Source organism: Peromyscus leucopus, chromosome 2 (assembly GCF_004664715.2).
Source record: "Peromyscus leucopus breed LL Stock chromosome 2, UCI_PerLeu_2.1, whole genome shotgun sequence".
NCBI classification, from domain to species: Eukaryota; Metazoa; Chordata; class Mammalia; order Rodentia; family Cricetidae; genus Peromyscus; species Peromyscus leucopus.
Genome location: NC_051064.1, coordinates 51,242,504 through 51,261,936, shown reverse-complemented (window position 1 = coordinate 51,261,936; position 19,433 = coordinate 51,242,504). Strand labels below are relative to the sequence as shown.

General features: G+C 37.5%; 1 protein-coding gene across 2 annotated transcripts; it reads right to left on the bottom strand.

The window, feature by feature from the left end:
• Positions 1 to 17,460: 17,460 nt before the first annotated feature.
• On the bottom strand, positions 17,461 to 18,906 carry LOC114699413 (GTP-binding nuclear protein Ran-like). Of its 2 annotated transcripts, none has more exons than XM_037202296.1 (2): positions 18,715 to 18,906; positions 17,461 to 18,479 (listed from the first exon to the last, which is right to left on the bottom strand). In XM_037202296.1, exon 2 carries the CDS (start codon positions 18,438 to 18,440, stop codon positions 17,790 to 17,792), a length of 651 nt encoding a protein of 216 aa, XP_037058191.1. In that variant the 5' UTR covers positions 18,441 to 18,479; positions 18,715 to 18,906; the 3' UTR covers positions 17,461 to 17,789. The 2 variants fall into 2 exon arrangements, with proteins under 2 accessions (XP_037058191.1, XP_028734326.1); XM_028878493.2 differs by having other exon boundaries at positions 18,633 to 18,874.
• Between the last annotated feature and the right edge of the window lie 527 nt (positions 18,907 to 19,433).

Below are 19,433 nucleotides of genomic sequence, written 5' to 3'. Positions count from 1 at the left end.
CGGAAATTTTTGTTTTTAATAGTTTAAATGGTATTTTCTTACATTTTAAAAATTATGGGTGAAATTGGGTGCTCTTTTTTTTTTTTTCAGATTACATAAGCACAAGATATAAGAATTTTAATCCAAATGGAGATCACAGGAACTCATACAGAGATAACAAAGCAAATGTAAATTAGTCAGGTGTTAGTTCCTGGAATCCTAAAGGCTGGTTTTATCTACCTGTAGTCCAGTCTCCTGCCACGCACAGCAATCCCACAGATCATAAATGCACAGTTTACTCAAGAGACACTTGAATTTGCATGAAGTGTTATGTTTCCTCTAACAGTCTTACTAGTGGGCCAAGTGTCTGTGTGCAAAGGAATTAATGCAGTGTTCTGATCCAGGGACCAGTGAGCAGGAGCTTTGTTTTCTAGATCTAGCTATGTGCATTTCTACACCACAGCAGAGAGTTAAGTAGATGCAAAACAAATCCTAAAATATAATGTGACATTTTACAGAAAAATGTGCATTCTGTCCTTGGATTTAGATTCTCACATGCATAGAAGAGAAAAATGGAAGGAAAGAAAAAAATGAAGGAACAAAGGAAGAAAGGGAGGGAGAAAGGAAGGAAGGAAGGAATGAAGGAAGGAAGGAATGAAGGAAGGAATGAAGGAAGGAAAGAAATGGTAGTGGAAGGAAGAGGAGATGAAGGGAGAGAGAGTAAGGTCACACATTTCTAATCTGACACAATTCACAATTTCATAGGATTGAATTTGCTCCTCTGTTATGATTTTGGTATTATTTACAGTCAAGTAGTGAAAGGATGGTAAATCTCTGTTACCTGATCAGAACAGCTCAAGACCACTCATCAGCTCACAGCAAAGGATAAAAACTACTATTTATGGCATCTGTGGGAGGGAGAGTCAGTATCCTTTGTGCATGCTGCCTTTTGAGGCTGCCTACATCCCAGGGGATGGTACTGTAGCCTTGTGCATGCAGGCAGTACTCAGAGAACTCAGTGCATTTAACAGTAGCAACCACACCAAACAAAAGAACACACGAAGTTAGAAGAGGAAAGTTGCATTAGTCTGTAGGGGAAGAATTGAAAAGGCAGTAGATTTGATCAAATATATATATATATATACATATACACATATATACACATGTATATATATAGTGTGTGTATGTATGAAATTAAATAGTAAAGAGTCTAAGAAGAAAATATTCATTTTTTTTATTTTTTGAAAATATTCAATTTTTAAAAAGGACTCTGCAAGCTTCTCTTCACTTTGTCAATAAAACATTCATAGGGAAAAACAAGCCACCACAACAAAAACCACTTTCCTAATTATATACTCATTGATATATTCTGGTTCCAGTTAATGAGAAAAATAAACAGAAGAAATCAAAGAAACTATACATCTTCCATACACTAGACTTAAGAACCTTAGGTGATATTCATAAAGCAGTACTTGGAGGATTCCGAAAGTCAAGCAGATTGAGCAGACTGAGTATAGACAAAATTTCAAAGAATGCCTGCTGTTCTTGGGGCTACTCATCTTATCTTTCATGTCTCCTGCTTAGACATCCCTATGCTGTGGAGACAGAGGACTTCAGGGTCAGAGGATCTGGAAGGAGGCACCCAGCCCAGCTTTCTGTTTCTTGTCTGTACCCTAGGGACATTTTAGACATGGAAGTTCAGCCCTCTGACAGGCAAAATCGATGGTGAACGATGAATAGGAGAAGCGATGGAGGGTATATACTCTTCCTCATGCTTTTTTCTCCTGCCAGTCTGCCCCCAGGCAGATGCAATCTTGGGGACTGATTTAACTATAGTAGGGGCATGGGAAGAGGTTCCAGTGAAACTGAGATACCCATCTCTTAGGAGGTTAGAATGCACTTCACAGTGTTTGTGGAAAGCTCAGTAGCCCTGTCAAGGGCCAAATAAATCCTTATATCCTTTGATGTAGTGATTAACTTATAGGCTTTTTCCCAATAAAAAATTAGTAAAACAAAAATAAATCTATTGGAATTTTACTGTATGGTTAAAACAATTTAATTGTATGATCAACTGGTTTGTGTTGAAAACAAATATGTCACCTCAAATTGTGTCAAAAATTCATGAAATCTTTATGAAAATTAGAGAAGAAGCTAAAATCCATATAAAATAGTACCACATGTGAAAAATTGGATTTAAAATATTAATAAAATAATTGAGCAATGAAAGAAGTGTTTTTCAGATTTTTGTGTTTTGTATTCTATAGTATGAGTGGCTGGTATTTTAAAGAAGTTGATCATGGCTTCTCTTTTATTTGGAGTGTAATATTTGGCTTGAAAGCAACTTCTAATAAAGAATACTATAGACAAATTTCTAAAAGTCTTATTAAATAAGAAGCACAGAGCCAAATATAGGGGTAATAGCTGAAGAAATCAGAGCAATAGCAAAGAGCCACTGATTAACCTTAGCTTACCACCATGCCATAGCTTCCCAAGAGAGAGCTTCTTCTTGTCTAACCTGCACTTTTATTGCCTTCCTGTTCTGCCTTCTCATTGGCTCTAACCCCAGCCCCATCACTTCCCCGTCACTGCCTGTCTATACAGACCTCCAGGTCTCTATAGTATGTACTGGGATTAAAGGCGTGTGTCACCACTCTTGACTGTGTCCTTGACTGCACAGAGACTCTGCCAGCCATATGATTGGATTAAGGGCATGTGCTACCACCACCTGACTTCTGTTTTATGGCTCGCTATGACCTCTGATCTCCAGGCAAACTTTATTTATTAACATATGAATAAGATCACATTTCAGCACAGATAAAATATCACCACAGAATACTAATATACATTGGCAAAAGCATCATAAATATCTTTAAACTCTAGAACAAAATCATGAGTCAATATGCAATCATGCCAGTCTTTTTGGCATAAATATCAAAATTCCTGATGTTTTCCATGACTAAGATTTGGGAATATTTTCCAAGTAAACAGACAAAGCAAGTCTGTTTTCTGTTCCTGAAATACTAACTCTATTTTCTTGCTTTTTTAATTTAGCTGAGTAGCTTCTTTGATATAAAGCAGGATGGTAAAGATGTCAGAGTAGACGTCAGCAAATGGTCTGCATACCTAAACTCTCTGGACTATGATTTTAATTTCACAGAGGCATGCACTCATGTTTTCTGGATGAGGGTGGAACAGGAAGTGAGTGACAAGAACGTGCCTTGCCCGTTCCAGTTAAGTTCTCCAGTATGACAGGAGAGTGAGACGGGATGTTGAGGATACACACAACACCCTGAAGTTCAATTCATTTCATCAAGCATTGCTTGCCTGCTCTGAGCCAGGCATCGACCAAGTTCTTGAATTCAGGGAGTTGATAAAATGTGTGGTTATTTAGAAGTGGCAACTACAAGAGAGAAAATATATGATGTGTTGAAAGCTGTGACAAAGGAGCAAATTAATTGATAAGGAAACATCAATTACCAGTGAGGCATCTCTTACAAGGATTTGGGGAAGGTCAAACGCAGCAACAAGAAGGTGCCCTTGGGTTATCCCTGAAGCACTAGGAGAGGAAGGGTCAGAGGAAGACATTGGAATCATGACAAGCCTCCGGTTATTTGTGAGAGATGCCATTGTCATTTCATAGTTTATGAAAATCACTCAGAGTAGAGAAAGAAAGATCCTCATGGCATTCCTGGATATGAAACAATGTGCATTTAAAGAACTAATCTCTTCCTCAGGCTCTAATGGCTGCAGAACTCTTAATAAGTCTGAATCCTGTTTGGGACATCACAGTTTAATTTAGCATTTTCCCCTGCCCAATCCTGCTGAATTTACCCCAGAGAAAGCCACGAAAGACTGTCTAAGGAGCCTCTTGTCCTCTAATATCAGGATTTTAGCATCTCATGTCTCAAAGAACAACCTGGTAATTTGGATGTACAGAGTTTATTGACTAAATGAGAGAAGTAAAACAGCTTCTAATTTTCTAGTTTGAAGCAGTGGTCAAATGTGGCTGCCATTAACTTAGGTACAGCACTGTATTTAGTGTTCAAAGACATCAAATTGCAAATTTTAGGTCTGAGACTTGCTTAGTATAACTAATCACAATTAAATGAAAAATGGAAACTATATGATCATCACTCTAAGTTCAGAAAAAATTGGTTAAATCTGAGATCCATGTTTGGGTCTTTGCATAATATGGATCTTCTTTATGCCACTGGCAAAAATCTCTTCAAAAAAAAACACAACGAGCATGATGTTTAATGGTGTAATAATTGCTTATTGTTTAAGATCAGACACAGACTGATATCCACTCCTGTCACTTCTATATTATATTATTATATATTATATATTACATATTATAAAGGAAGGTCTAGGTCATGGATTGAGGCAAGAAAATAAGTGAATTTCAGTTACTCAAATTGATAAGAAAGGAGTAAAATGATCTTTGTTTGCAACATTCTGATGATCTATGTAGGAAATACCATGGATTTTAAAAAAACAACTGAATGTGTTAAGCTATGATGCAAGAAAGGTGATCACCATCCAAACTTAACTGCAATTGTGAATGTTAGCAATAAACAAGAAGAGGCAGCATGAATGGAATACACAGCACTCAAAAAGCCAAATTTATGGGAACCCTATACATTGAAAATCATACTAGCATGTCAAGAGTAATTAAGCATTCCTAAATAGGGATACATGGTGTTCACAGGTGTGGTAACTCAAACAATTATAGGGATGTCATTTGTCTCCTAAAAGACTTAGTAATTTAAAGTGATCCAGTCAATATCCAAGTAGACAGTTTTGGAAATTGGTAAGTTTATTTTAAATATGCATGAGAAATTTAAAGACAATGCCAAAAGAAATAATGAGAAAAACAGTGTTTGCCTTTAAAAAATTTCTAAAGCTATCTAAATTTAAGGTTTATTATAAAGTAATCAAGAAAACATGGCTTCAATATGAAATAGATAAGTCGATGAGGCAGAATTGGGAGGCAAAAATATTTCCACACAGATAGACAGTGGGATTTTGCAAGATGTGCAAAAGCAATCCAATGGAGAAATGGCAGCTTTTCTACCAAATTATGCTGAGTAATAGGAACTTCATATACAAAATCATTAAAGTAGACCTATTCTTTCCACATAGATACAAATTAAGTGAAAATGATCCACAGGAGACAACTACAATGTTCATTTAAAGAACTAATCTCTTCCTCAGGCTCTAATGACTGCAGAACTCTTAGTAAGTCTGAATCCTGTTTGGGACATCACAGTTTAATTTAGCATCTTCCCCTGCCAAATCCTGCTGAATTTACCCCAGAATTAGCCACGAAAGACTGTCTAAGGAGCCTCTTGTCCTCTAATATCAGGATTTTAGCATCTCATATCTCAAAGAACAAAATCTAAAATAGCAAATAATTGGAAAAAGACATATTTGACAATCCTAGAAAGACAGAGAAGGTTGGATGACTCTGCTGATATGCACAGATACCATATTATAGTGGCAACTCAAGCGAGATTAGAAGTACATGACTTTACAAAAAGCAAGTAGCTGCTGATGGCTTTCCAAACCAACTAAGAATCATCTCTCAAGTACTCACTATTCTGTTTTAAGAAAGTTAAAGATCATCCCAATAGTCTAAAAATGATTGTTTTGAGGTCAAATGAAAGCAATTTTAGGCTCAGTTTTGAACATGCCTCTCTGCTACACCTGTGTTTGTAGAGACAGTTGAAGAGTCTGTGGCCTGGATGGCATTTCTTCTCAACACAAGTGTGCTTGGCTCATCAGAATCTCTGCATCTGCCCAATTAATGTATTCAGAAATGTATGAAATAAAATTGTAAAAGTTGCAATTTCTTCTACATAGCCTGAAGAAGTCCATTGAGTTGTACAGACTTGGGATCTGGTTAATTTTGTGTATAATGTTTTTATTTATTTGTAAGATATTTTAATAATAAAGTTAATAAAAATTTTTAAAAAGACAGCAAGAGGAGCAGAAAGCAGTGGCTCAATGAAGGGGACTGTGACAGTGTCTGTCAACACCACTTGAAAGTTGTTTCTTGTGGCTTCATGCTCTCAGAAGCATTTTGCTGCTCCTTAGACACCATCGCAACCCCAGTCTCCAAATCATAGAATATAATCTGACTCCTAATGCCCTCCAGAAACGACATAATCTCTGATTAGGAACCACTGGACAGTGGGCAGTGTAGAATTAATATTTATTCTAGAGAGCCATAAAGTTATAATTTGACCTTTGAAATAGTACATTCCCATTGCTTTGATACAGTATTAACTGAATATAAAACAAGAATGTTGAAACAGATAATTTTGAATATCCCTTCAAGTCCAAAATGACACAGAGACCACTCTGAGCTGTATCTTAGTGGTAGTGTGCTTGGTCAGTGTGCATGAGCTATCTGGTTGCAGGAAAAATAAAGATGCAGACCAAGCCTGAGGACCTAAGTTTGATCCCCAAGTCTTACATGATTGAATGAAGGAGAGAACCAGTTCCTGCAAGTTGTCTTCTGGCCCCAAACTGGCATACCATGGCACCTCCATGTCTGCACAAGGAACATAAGTAAGTAAACAGGTAAGTAAATAATGTAAATACAAGTTCCATTTCTCAAGGGATGCTTGCTAGCATCATTTCTTGTTTCTGTAAGCCTTTATCCACAGCTCATTCTCTGCTGCCTGGTTTGTATGGATACTGCACAGGATGCTGGGGACACAGATGCACGTAAAACCTTATCACCCATTCAAATGGTTTGCCAAACTTTCTGGGCCCATGACATAAGTGACAGTAGAGAGATTTTTGGAGCCAGATGAAAATGTTCTCAATTCCTAAGTTTCCCCAACATCCTGTATTTATCCATAAGCGATGTCTGGCACTTTATACCTGCCAATGTCACTTCCAGATGTCTGTGTTCTAAAATTCTTTCCAAGTTCTATGACTATGAAAATGTATCATGATAAATGTTTGGGTTGTACCCAAAGTAAATGCTATTGGAAATCTAAGGAAGAAGCAGTAACAGCCACTGAAGAACAGTAAGTACCCACACAAGTGAGCTGAGCTCCTGAGTGTGGGGGACCAAAACTGTGAACTGTCAGCCAAAGCCAGTCTCTTACCAGTTAAGGGAAGCCACAACCTTCCAACCCTGGACCCAGTGTTGGTCCCTGATGAAGTGAAACCAACTTTTATCCTGTCACCATGACAACTAGTCTGTCTCTGATCATTTATTTCTGCCACTTGTTTGGTCTGAAGATAATCATCTCTCTGGAAATGAATAATAAGCTTCTGGAAGTAAATTTCTCTTTTCATTGAGTTGCTCGAGATTGTTGACTTTTAACATGTGCTAAGAATTGTATAAATAGAAATTATTTGTGGTGAATAATACTTTATATTCTCTTTAAATTTAGTTTTAAATGTGGCCTTTAGTGGCGTTTCCATTAAATCACAGCTTCTGGATATACTTTCTTTTGATCTACATTTTTAGTATAATTATTTGCTACTTGGAAGAAAAAAAACTCTTTATCCAAAATCAGTTTGTTGAGGTTAATGCTGTTATTATTTATGGACGCAGGTGGAACCAAGGGCACTCTCAGCTGGCAGGAAGTAGATTTCTATTTTTTTCAAACTCGAGAACAGACTGAGGGTTGCTAGTGGAAGTGCTTTGGTAAATATCATCAATTCTGATGACAGATTATTTTCAATAATCCTGGGCAATTTTGTTACACTGCCATTGTGTTTAGGTGATAGCAAATTAAAATGATTAAATGTCTTTATCTCTTTCCTGCAGCTGTTTTAGCAATCCCGTAAAATGAGTTTATACCGTCAGCTGTGCCTGTCCAGAAATACATAAATACAGGTAGCATAGTCACTTAAGTGCTCCGGTAGTCAGCATGCTGTACAGGCAATCTAATAGTCCATTCCTAAAGAAAATGTTTTCATGTCTGTTTTTCAATTATTCGGGAAATAGACACATTCATTGTGCTGCATGGTGTCAGGGTCAGCTCACCATATACATTATGGTAAATTACTATAATAGGAGTGCTTGGCATGTCTCATTAGACTGAAAAGGCAAAACAGATTGGATGGAAATAAGGATTCATTCTTCCTTCTCTCCAGCATCCATGCCCTGACTACCACCAGGGGATCTTATTAACCTTTCTTCCATTGTAAATGTTTCCAGGGAGTAGAACTGAATTGAACAAGCTGTGAACTCAAACAAGCTTCCTCTCATTCTGCTGGAGACAAATTCCTCTCCTACGCCATTTAAAGGGAATATTTAATTATAAATTTGGACTTAGCTTTGTTTTAAATATACTTACATGTGTAGTCTTTTCTTCCATTTAGTTATTAACTTTTTTTTCCTATTCAGCAATCAGATATCTTGCCCTTGCAAGACCTTTGGTACCAAACTTGGTAATTTTCTTCCACCAGTTTTTACTGCATTCTTAAAATAAGCATCATTCTTGGCAGTAGACAACCAGGAAACAAGCTCATAGGTCTTCTGAAGGTTTACTATTGCTTAATCACATTGTAGACTCAGCTCTCTCTGACATATACCCAGTTTTCAGTATTTATTTTTCTATGTGCTAGTTTCTTGGGATTAGCTCTAGTGTTTCTTTCTTTTCCAGTGCATTGCTACACATTCTGATTTTGTCATTTATCTCATTTCTTAACATTTGTCTTAATCTATTTTCTGTTACTATTTCAGAAGAGCTGAGACTGGGTGATGTATAAACAATACAAGTTCTTTTCGTCTTACAGTTCTGAAAGATGACAAGTTCAGATTTAATAGTAGTATCTAATGCCATGTCCTGGTGTGGAGGTTAGCAGGAGAGTGTGAGTTGCTCATGCAAGAGAGAGATGAAGTCATGGGTTCTTATAACCCTCTCTCATGAAAGAACAAGTTACTTTCCACATGAACTAACCAAATCTCCAGCAGGATCCTATGACCTCATAAAGGCTCAACCTCTTGACATCTTTATATTAGCAATCAAATTTCAGCATGAGTTTGGGCAGGGACAATCTACATCCAGGTCTTGACATCAAACTCTAAATATCCAAACTACATCAGGTAATTTTTTTTTTTTTTTAAGTACGACAAGTTTTCCATCTGACTGCATGATTTGGATCCAGCTAGTTTGGATCTGGCCTTGCTTCCAGCAAACACATTCCTATATCTAGAGCAAAACTCATTAGAATCTGCTGGGTACTCCAACCAGTTCTGTTTGGTGTTTGCAATCATTCAGCTCTGCCTCCTTTGGGAATTGCTACCAGAGCAGGACACACAACAGATTGTTATTGGGACCTATTGGGGTAGCCTTCCTTCTAGCCATTTTAAGTAATTATTTCCAAATGACTTTAGATTTGCCATGTGGATCTATGATGCTTAGAGGTATGAGACTTCCTTATACACCATGTCCATCATGATCTAGGACATAGAAGAGCAGAATAGCTGAGACCAAACATAGTCAAACTTCACCTACAACTCTTCAGGTAAGTTAATTAGTTAATAACTTATGAGAGTGTTAAAAACAGATGATCTAGTTAAAGCACTTGTCAAACAGCTGTATATTGAATTTTAAATATATATTAATAAAAGAAAAACAGAAGTGTCAACTTGGTTCAACTATTGATTTGAAGAATTGTGGCTTGGGAAAAACTGTGATATTGGTTTCCTGTGAAGCCTCTATTAACACTAACCCTGGAGAAAATCTGGATTTAGATTAATTTATGTATGGGAATGGAAGATAGGGAGGGTAACATGTACTACTCAGTTCTCACAATTTACAGCAATATGGTCATTAGTGTTTCTTTGCAGACATTGAAAATGTCCCCTTCTACTTTGGTACTTGAAAATAAAAATTACTAAAGCAATACTTTAAAATATTGAAAAATGAATGAGTATTGAAGGTTCCAAAAATCACCATCAAGCAAAAACAAATTCTGTGCTCTGTCTTTAATATCAGATGTCTTTTACTATAGTGACTATAATGCCTTGTATTGTTTAAAGAAAACAAAATATTATTATAGTAATCTTATATCTACTCAATTGCTTTGAACCAGCATTAAAAATAAATGAGACAAAGAATATTGACAGTCATTTAAAAGATGAGCTATCTTTGGATACTATTGAAGAAAAACTATTGCCTTTTGTGTAAAGACATTTCCAATAAATGGGTATAACTACTCCCTATGGGCTTGTAGAGCCAAAATACTATGATCTTGAATGATATTAGTGTTATTTATAAATATATTGTATGTTCTTATCTTTGTGGAAAATGAAATTGTTATGTGTATAATTTGGAGTCGGTATCATTGATCTGATTTAGCCTATGTTTGAAAGGGGAGTCTGTGTTTGATTATATTCAGTTAACTCACCTGCAGGATTCCAAAGGTGATGAAGTAAAGTATGCAGTCCTTGCTGTAAAAGGAGCTATGGATTACATTGTTAGGGTCTAGAACCAGAGCAAGTATTACCAACTGGACTGAAGTTATATATCCACAAAGAGACTTCAGTATGGGACTAAGGAGATCCCACAGTGGGTAAAGCCATAAGAACTGGAGTTTAGATACCCAGAATTTACTTAAATGATGGGTAAGTGTGCTGTAATCTTAACATTTTCATGTGTGGTGTGGTACTATTCCTGTGGAGACTTAAACAAATATCTCCTTACACCAAATAGGTAACTGATGCCAGATCAAAGCAAGGGTCCAACAAATTGCAACTTGGTGATTCAATGAGTTTCACTGGGGTTACTACAAAAGTATGGGCAAGAAGTTACTTGTAGTAGCCGAAATGTCTCAAGGGCAGATACATCATTCAAAGCCCATCCCAGCATGGGTGACAGCTCAGGCCAGCTGGAAACCTGGAATTTAGTGCATTTCCTTCAGGCAGGTCAACAGGCTGGGGAGTGCTTTTTTGTAGATGTTCAGTTGATCTGAGCCTCTTCAGGTAAGCCTAGCTGGTTGCTATCTCTTCCAGGCAGCTCAGCTGGTCTGCCTCTCTCAGCAGTCCTTACTACTAGTATATGCTTAGAGAGGAAAGGGCCTTGTGATTCTGATCAGTTTGGGGACTTCTTGAAGCTTTTGACTTATTTATTTTTTGAACTTAATGAGTTTACTATCAGGGCAGAATGTCTTAAATCCCTTTAGATGAGCTTCCTCCAACAAAGAATGTTTTATTATGAAGGAAATTGTTACCACCGGGAGGTAGGTATAGGGGCCCCTAGACCAAGCTGGTTAGCTAGCTAGATTGATGTTGAATACTGGGTTTGAGTGAGAGATTCTATCTGTGAATATATATGGTGGAGAGTGATAAAGAATACAGCTGATGTCAATCTTTGGCCTCCATGCACACATATGCAACTGCACACAAAAATGCACACAATTTCATGTTGCACATATCACATACTAAAAGAGAAACCTCAGCTTGAGTTTCTATTAGCCATAAGTAATGATATATTTGGCAGATGACATTTTAAATTTTTCTAACTTTTTATTTATATATGCAATGGGAAAAGGCAAATGCTCTTAAAAGGATGTTGTCAAATAAAGTAATGTTATTTATAAAAAGTGTTTGGTTAAATGAATTGCCTACAGTGTTTTAATATGTAAGCGTAGTCTATGTACATTCTGAATATATTAGCAGCAACACAGAAAGTTCCCTTCTGTACTCTTTGGTTGCCATCTGTTTTTTCTTTTCTAATTATTACTGTGCTTATGGTGTTATGTCATACCTTGTTATGTGAAGTTACCAAGAATAATCCCACATACAAGAAGGAAGATATCACATAGATAGCATGACTAATAAAATGCCCCAAGAATTTGGCGAGGTAAAACCTGATTTTCAAAATACAACTTATTCAAGATGGAAACTGTATTTCCAAGAGACAGTGAATTTCAAGATAGCTCCACAACCAGCTGTGAACTGTGGTAGGAATTCCAGGGCAAAATAAAGACTGAAGGATCCAAGAATTCTGAGAAAAGCGACGTGTTCATTGGTAGTGGAAGCTTGAAGCTCCAGATCCCATCACACCTCTTCCTCTCACTGTCTCTGTGGAAGTGATGAATCCAGCATGAGGACCCTCTGACAAAGGCTACTAAAACATGGAATGAAAGCTGATTTTAATCTTCTCAGTGGACCTGCTTTTGCCTACTTGTCTATTTACTCACCCATAGGCTCATTCACTCCCTTTCTATTAACTACCAAGAACGTTGATGGACTTAAGAGATACCAAAATATATAAGAAAAAAACTTAGATTTTATTCCCCAAACTTGCAGATTGAAGGAGAAAGATTGTTTTTAAATTGTGATAAGTGAAATAAGAGGGCGAATGTAGGGTGATGCGGATGCATGCAGAAGGAGATATATAAGCCAACAAAAGAAGGAGAGAAGTAAATGGAAAGTATATTATCAAATAAAATATTTATAGAAGTTGCATTGAGTGGAATGAAATAGAGATGAGCTGAGTGTTAAGTTAACGTTCTAAGAATAGAGTAACACTGAAATGTATAATCCAACAAGCAAAACCCACAATACAGCTGAAAATGTTGTCAGAAAAGCAATGGGGCTGAAGGGTTCATTGAGGAGATTTGAATTCTATGACTGCTGATAGAGAGCTACAAGAGGATTTAAAGGCATTCGTATAAACGGAACACACAGCTTAAAAGGTTCTGTAAGTTAAGAGGCAGTGCACAGAGCAGAGGTGGAGAGAAATAAGAGAAACGATAGCTTAGTTAGAAGCCACTGATACATCTGAAAATGATGCTGCTAGATGAGGGTGGGGTCCTCTAGTTTGTAGCTCACAGATCCTAGAATGTGATCACCTGGGAATAATGAGTTATTTAGTGAACTGCTTTTGTTCACAGTCATACTGTGGCAACCTCTGTGTCAAAGGTGATGGAGTGAAATACTACGTTCATTTGATGAGAACAAATTCACTCAAATCCTCAATAACAGGTGAACAACCCTGCTATGGTTAGGTTATACTATCATTTAGAATAGCATTACTATTATTTTTCAGAGTTCCAAGTTTGTTATATGCAATTGTGTCTAGCTGTTTTTTTTTCCAGTTCATATCTTAACCTATATTTTCAATGAGCAAATTGATACATCAAGGCATTAAGGAAGGTGATTAAGTTTACTGAGGGTTGTCTCGGTGAATAAAATATGAATTGGTATGAATCACTTCTGACTTTATACATTTAAGGAACTGCCAAAACCAACCAAAAAACCCAATAAAAAATTCACTCACACAGGTACACACACACACACACACACACACACACAACACACACACACACACACATACAGAGAGCGAGGGGGGTAAGGGGGGCTATAAAACAAGAGTTGAGCAGAAAGGAAATAAAGCACTTCCTTTTGGATTACATTGTCATGTTTTATGTTCTCAAAACAAAGACAGTAAATATTTAGCAAGGAGAGCTGTTGTTTATGTGATCTCAAGTAATGAGACCTCAAAATCAAGCTTTTAACACTTGACAATGGAAATTAGAGATAACATCTTAACTGGGTAAAATCAGACCCATCTAGTTGGGATGCAATTAAATAACATTGAATGCATGGTTGGGAGTTCTGGATTCAACATATTTCTGCTCATTACTGAATATGGAGAGGTGGGTATGTTTTCTTGTGTGCTTGTCAATTCATTAAAAAATCATAAATGTCTATCTCACAGATTGGTATGAGTATTAACAAACAGTAAGTGCCATCATCTATCCAACTTCACTGACAAGAAAGGGGTTCTATTGGGAGGTTAATATGAAAATCATGAGGCATGCTGAGTCAGGTGCTGTAGGTAAATAATGTCATATACCCAACATCATGAGAGAAAATACCTGCATTCAATCCGTAGTAAGGAGTTAGGTACTACTCTATGGTCACATTTGCATGGATGAGATGCCTACTAAAGCAGTTAAATATATATAATACACCAAGAAGAACTCAGATATTTCTGGATTAAATGAAGGAATGAAGATACAGTATACCTACCAAGATAGCGGATCCTTCTTGCCATGGGCTTCAATTGTGAAAAAGAGAGAAACCTCTTTCTATGGAGGATCCTCTTTATTAGAACACAAGGCTTCAATGGGGAGGCGAATACTATCCCAGATAATGTTATGTAGTTTTAATGTTGAAGAATTCCATAAAGGAGAAAAGGACAAAAATAATGAAAAAAAATCCTCATATTCAAGTGAAATTTCTTCTCTGAGATCAGTGAGATTTGCAGTAGAACACTTCAGATCAGTGACAGTGGGAGAAAATGGGAGGTTATTCAGCATGGGCAACTAGAGTCTCATAAATTATTAAAAAATGGTGTATCCGCTTCTGACTCTTTTCTATAGTTGTCTGTAAGTTACTGATTCCATAATATTCTTCTTAATTCATCAGAAGCAACATAATCATTAATTTAAATAAACTCCATTTTGGTGCTGGGCCAGTGCTAAGAACTATGACCTAATATATGTTTTCATTAAATACAGCAGTCACTTAAACAGATTGTCTCATTTTAGAATGTTTATCCTGAATAGTCCACTGAGCAAATAACATCATAGTCCCTAACATACTTGGTTAGCACAAAATGATGGAGTCTGAATTTTCAAATTGGATCTTCTGTTTTCAGTAATATTCAATGATGTTTAGACCTGGACTTGAGCATCCTGTTCTGTTTTAAATATTGTCTAGCTGAGTAAGCATCTATATTAATTTTTACCTTTAATATTGAAAAGTCTGTGTAGAAAATTAGTCAGGGAACACCTTCCTCATGTCACCATGCAGGAGTGAAGTATGATGTCTGTCTTCCAAGTTGACTGTTTGTTAAAATATTTTGTGCTGAGTCCACTAGAAAGTTCTAACTTATTATAAATGGAAAAGGAGCTTGAGTATAAAGATTTGATAAATGTCTAGGTAGTTGAATATATTGAGAAGTTTGAGAGCCACTGTGTGCTGATGTGTGTAAATGGGGAATGATAGCACAGGGACAATGCCCCTTCTCTTCTCCTACCTTCTCCCCTTTTACTTTTTCCCTTTTCTTCCTTTCTGGAGACATTTAATATAATTTTTATGTGCCTATTAGATGCCAGCCAATGTGGTAGGCAGTAAAATTAAACAACAAACAAAAGAGTTCCTAGGTATGAGTTGACAGTTAAGTGTGGGCCCCAGGCTTTGACACCTGCTCACATGTAACGTCAGCAACAGGAATGTTCTCTCAGTAGTTGACATACAGTCCTCTGTATGCCTCATGCTATGCTCTTTCTAAAGGGCTCATGCTATGTTATGTGTGACTGTAATGAGCTTTCACACATCTTGTTTCTCCCATTTTCAGTTTACTTCTGATGACCTCTTGGCTTCAGTTCAATACTCACTGCCTAGACTTTCATGAAACTTATTCTCCTTATGTTTCATGGGGTGTGTTCCTGTGTACTTGTTTTCCAGTGAGACAGAAATCAGCAAGTAGGAGCTCATCATTGGAGTCCTTAGTAGTTACTTAACACAGTGTTTATTGAACGAATGAAATAAATATGGGAGCCTTTCCTTGTAATGCGTTTCTTCATAAAAGAAAAAACTTAAAACTTAGCTGCTTAAAGCAATCAATTTTTTGTGACCTTTTATGATTTCTAAGGTTAACTGGCCTAACCTTCCTTCTGAAAACTCCAGTTGGTCGGAGTGTTCAAGATGGCTTCTTAGGTTTGGAGTTTTGGTGAAGGACTGAAGGCTATTTTGGTTGGCACAGAGGGGCCGCTCAGACCTCTCCTCCTGTGTAGCCTCAGATTCATTTACTTCCTACATGGCCTCTTCACCTGATTTCCTTCTAGTATCACCACCTACTCCATCATTCTACACTAAGGTCTTTGCCTTTCCTTGGGTGTTCTAGGGTAGTGGAATTTGCACCCCATGATATGATAGCAGGCATGCAAAACTCTAGCTTTTCATAAGGATATTCCTTATTCTGTTTCTACTAATAGAACTAGAGGTAGGATTTTTGTTGTTGTTTGTATTTTCTTTTTAAAATTCTGTATTCCTCATATACTTTATTTTTGCTGGCATGCTCCCTTTCATTTGAACACAATTTCTTGAATGTTTCAAAATTACCACAAAGTATCCCCATATCTGTTTCATGAAGATGATCCAGTGGTTAGGAGGTGGTACTTTTGTATCTATCTTTCTAATATAATTCACTCCACTTTATTTGGAGTTGATGTTTCTACATGCCACAAACGTATTATTGAATAGTTGCATGGTTATCAAAATGAGGGAATTCACATTGATACATACATACACACACACACACACACACATATATATATATATACATATATATATACACATATATATATATATATATATATATATATATATATATATAAACAATTTTTAGTTGTCTGTACCATCCTCCGCATTGAAAGTAAGCTTCACTTCATGCCAGGCATTCTGGGGTTGTACTTCTGTAGACTCATACATTCTGAAACTTGCTTTCCTATGTTTCTCTTTGATGACATTGATGAATTTGGAGAGTACTTGCTTGAGAATTCTGTAGAGTAACTGTCCGTTTGGGTTTGACTGACTTCATGTTAATCAATCTGGACAGGAATCCAACCAAAGTGCTATGTTTTCCATTCCTCCCATCTCTGATGACATTAGCTTTGTTTGATTGCGATTTTTGCATTGTACATATGTTATTTCTTTTGTTTTCATAAATGTTTTATGTAATTAATGTTCTGAGACTACACAACTAAGCTTTTCTTATTTTATGTTTACCCTTTAACATTCCTGATGTTTTTGGCCTGAATGATTTTTTGCTGTGGTATTTGCCAAATGGCAGTTCCTCTTTGCTTTTCACTCCAAATGTACCAGCTTGCATGTTAGGATGACCATGTCAGACAAGAAGACAGGAACAGGCCAAAGAGGTCTTTGCCTGAGCCCTGTGAGCAACTTGTTGTCATGGTTATATGTAAATAGATTGACACATTCTTGAATAAAAATTTTGACTGACACTTTATATTTTACTTGGCTATGCTACATCTATGTGTGTGTGTGTGTGTGTGATATTATGATATTTATACACATATATATGTGTGTGTATATATATTTATAGAGCTTAATATTTTATATACATTATGCCTCAATAGTCAAGCAGAACCCCGGGGAAAAATCAAATAAAGAAACCTCTGACTTATCTGATCTGCCAGGTCACAGAGTGTTGCATTTAGCTTTATACATTGCAATAGACTTTCAAAAATGTATGCTACTCTTCATCAAACCACACAACCAATGTAGGATTCATTAAATATCACAGATTAATAACTGCTGATTTTAATATTTAAGTGGCCACTAAAAATTAAATTATTTTCGGATGAAAGAATTAAAACTCATGTTTCTTAAAAACTCTTTGCTAAACAGGAGCATCTTTTTCTGAAAGATATTTTTCTTTTACATTACATTTATATTCTGAAATTATGTTTTGGAGTTTGAAATGCAACTTTATTCTAAATGAAAGGAATAAAATTACAGAAACAAGAGTTCGCCACAGAATACGGGATGTAACTTTGCAGCACTCTTATTTTTGAAGAAACAACTGCACCCCAGACAGCTAAGTCTTCCAGTTCCAAACTGAAGGTGTGTTTTGTAACTGCCACATTCACCCTAAAAACCTTTTCCTCCAGTATCTCAGACATGGAGCACGAGTCTGCTTAACTAAGTAGCAAGGAGACACACAGGCCATCCTGCTGACACCACAGGTCAGTTGCCTGCACATCTAGGCTTCTGATAGCTTCAGAGCTTCACTTTCTTACAGGTCGTCCTCCTCATCTGGGAGGGCAGTGGTCTGTGCCACCTCCAAGTCACGCTCGTATTGCACGGCTAACGCTGGGTCCATGACCACCTCAGGTGGGGCAAGGGCTGGCATGGCCACAAACTCCAAGTTAGGGTCCCCAGTGAGTCTTTTGGAGAGCCAGAGGAAGGGCTTCTCAAAGTTGTAGTTGCTTTTAGCTGAAATGTCATAGTACTGAAGGTTCTTCTTGCGGTGGAAGACAATAGACTTCGCCTTCACTTTCCTGTCCTTCACATCCACTTTGTTGCCGCACAGCACAATGGGAATGTTTTCACACACCCGCACCAGATCTCGATGCCAGTTGGGCACATTCTTGTAAGTTACTCTTGATGTTACGTCAAACATTATAATGGCACCTTGGGCTTGGATGTAATAGCCGTCTCGCAGGCCTCCAAACTTCTCCTGACCAGCGGTGTCCCAGACGTTGAACTTGATGGGCCCTCTGCTGGTGTGGAACATCAGGGGGTGTACCTCCACACCAAGGGTGGCCACATACTTCTTTTCAAATTCACCAGTCAAGTGGCGTTTTACAAACGTTGTCTTCCCTGTACCACCATCACCCACGAGGACAAGCTTGAATTGGACCGGAGGTTCTCCCTGCGCGGCCATCTCCTCAATCCTTTAAGAAGTGTCTCCGCACCTGTCCCACTGAGGAAAAATGGGGAAGCACAATTCATAAGCTGGCAAATTTTGCATATCATTAGAAAATACTTATGAGACAAACGTTTACTTAAAACGAGGAAGCACTTCTAGATTTAAATAGGCAGTTACCCTCTGACTTCAAAATGTATCTTGACTTACAAGTGTTGAAAATCTTAATAACTTAGTTGGTTGTTCTCCATCGGCCTCTTTTTCCCTGTGAACTTTGGCCTGGTTTCACTACCTTGCCTGCTTGAGGCTGATTCTACAGATGCATCATCGCAGATCTGTGCACTAGACTTCAGGAGACTTTGCTGGAGAGGGGACCTTTATTTCTTCCTTGAATCACAGGGGGTCCAAGAGAGGGGTGGAGAGGGAGGAGAAGGGAGGGAAGAGGGGAAGTGGGGGAGTAGAGAGGAGAGGGGAAAAGGGAGAGGGGAGAGGTGAGAAACAGAATGTTAGAAGCTCTTACATTCTTCCCCGATGACATCATAATCCATAGAGGAGACAGCAGAGCCTTGTCTTGCTTCTGGTCCCAGCTGGAAGGCATTTTCACAGAGTAGATTTTGTGTAACGTTTTACTAATATGAAAAAAGATCAGCCATTCTTTCCTGTAGACTTGGGACTGTTTGGGCTGGAATCCCCAATGACCTACCTGAACATACTACCTTTCTAACAAAATGTTCCATGTCTTAGCTAGAGATCTCTATACTCTGCCTGGCTGGACATGTTCAGGTTTTCCTGTTCACTCCTACAAAGTCATCCCGTTGCATATGATCTACACTGTGTATTTAGTGGATCTACAAAATACCATTCCTGAGACAGAATGTAGAGCTCTGCTCCCTGGCTACCCTACCAGAGCAGGAGAGCTGCAGCAATCTCCAAGGTTCAACTCAATCGCTGTCAGTTTTACTCATTCCAGCTTTCACTAGGGTCCTAATTGCTTCCCTTTGCACACATCTT

What these genes read in the sequence shown, in the direction of transcription:
- LOC114699413 (XM_037202296.1), bottom strand. Translation starts at nt 18,440, where the DNA reads ATGGCCGCGCAGGGAGAACCTCCGGTCCAATTCAAGCTTGTCCTCGTG.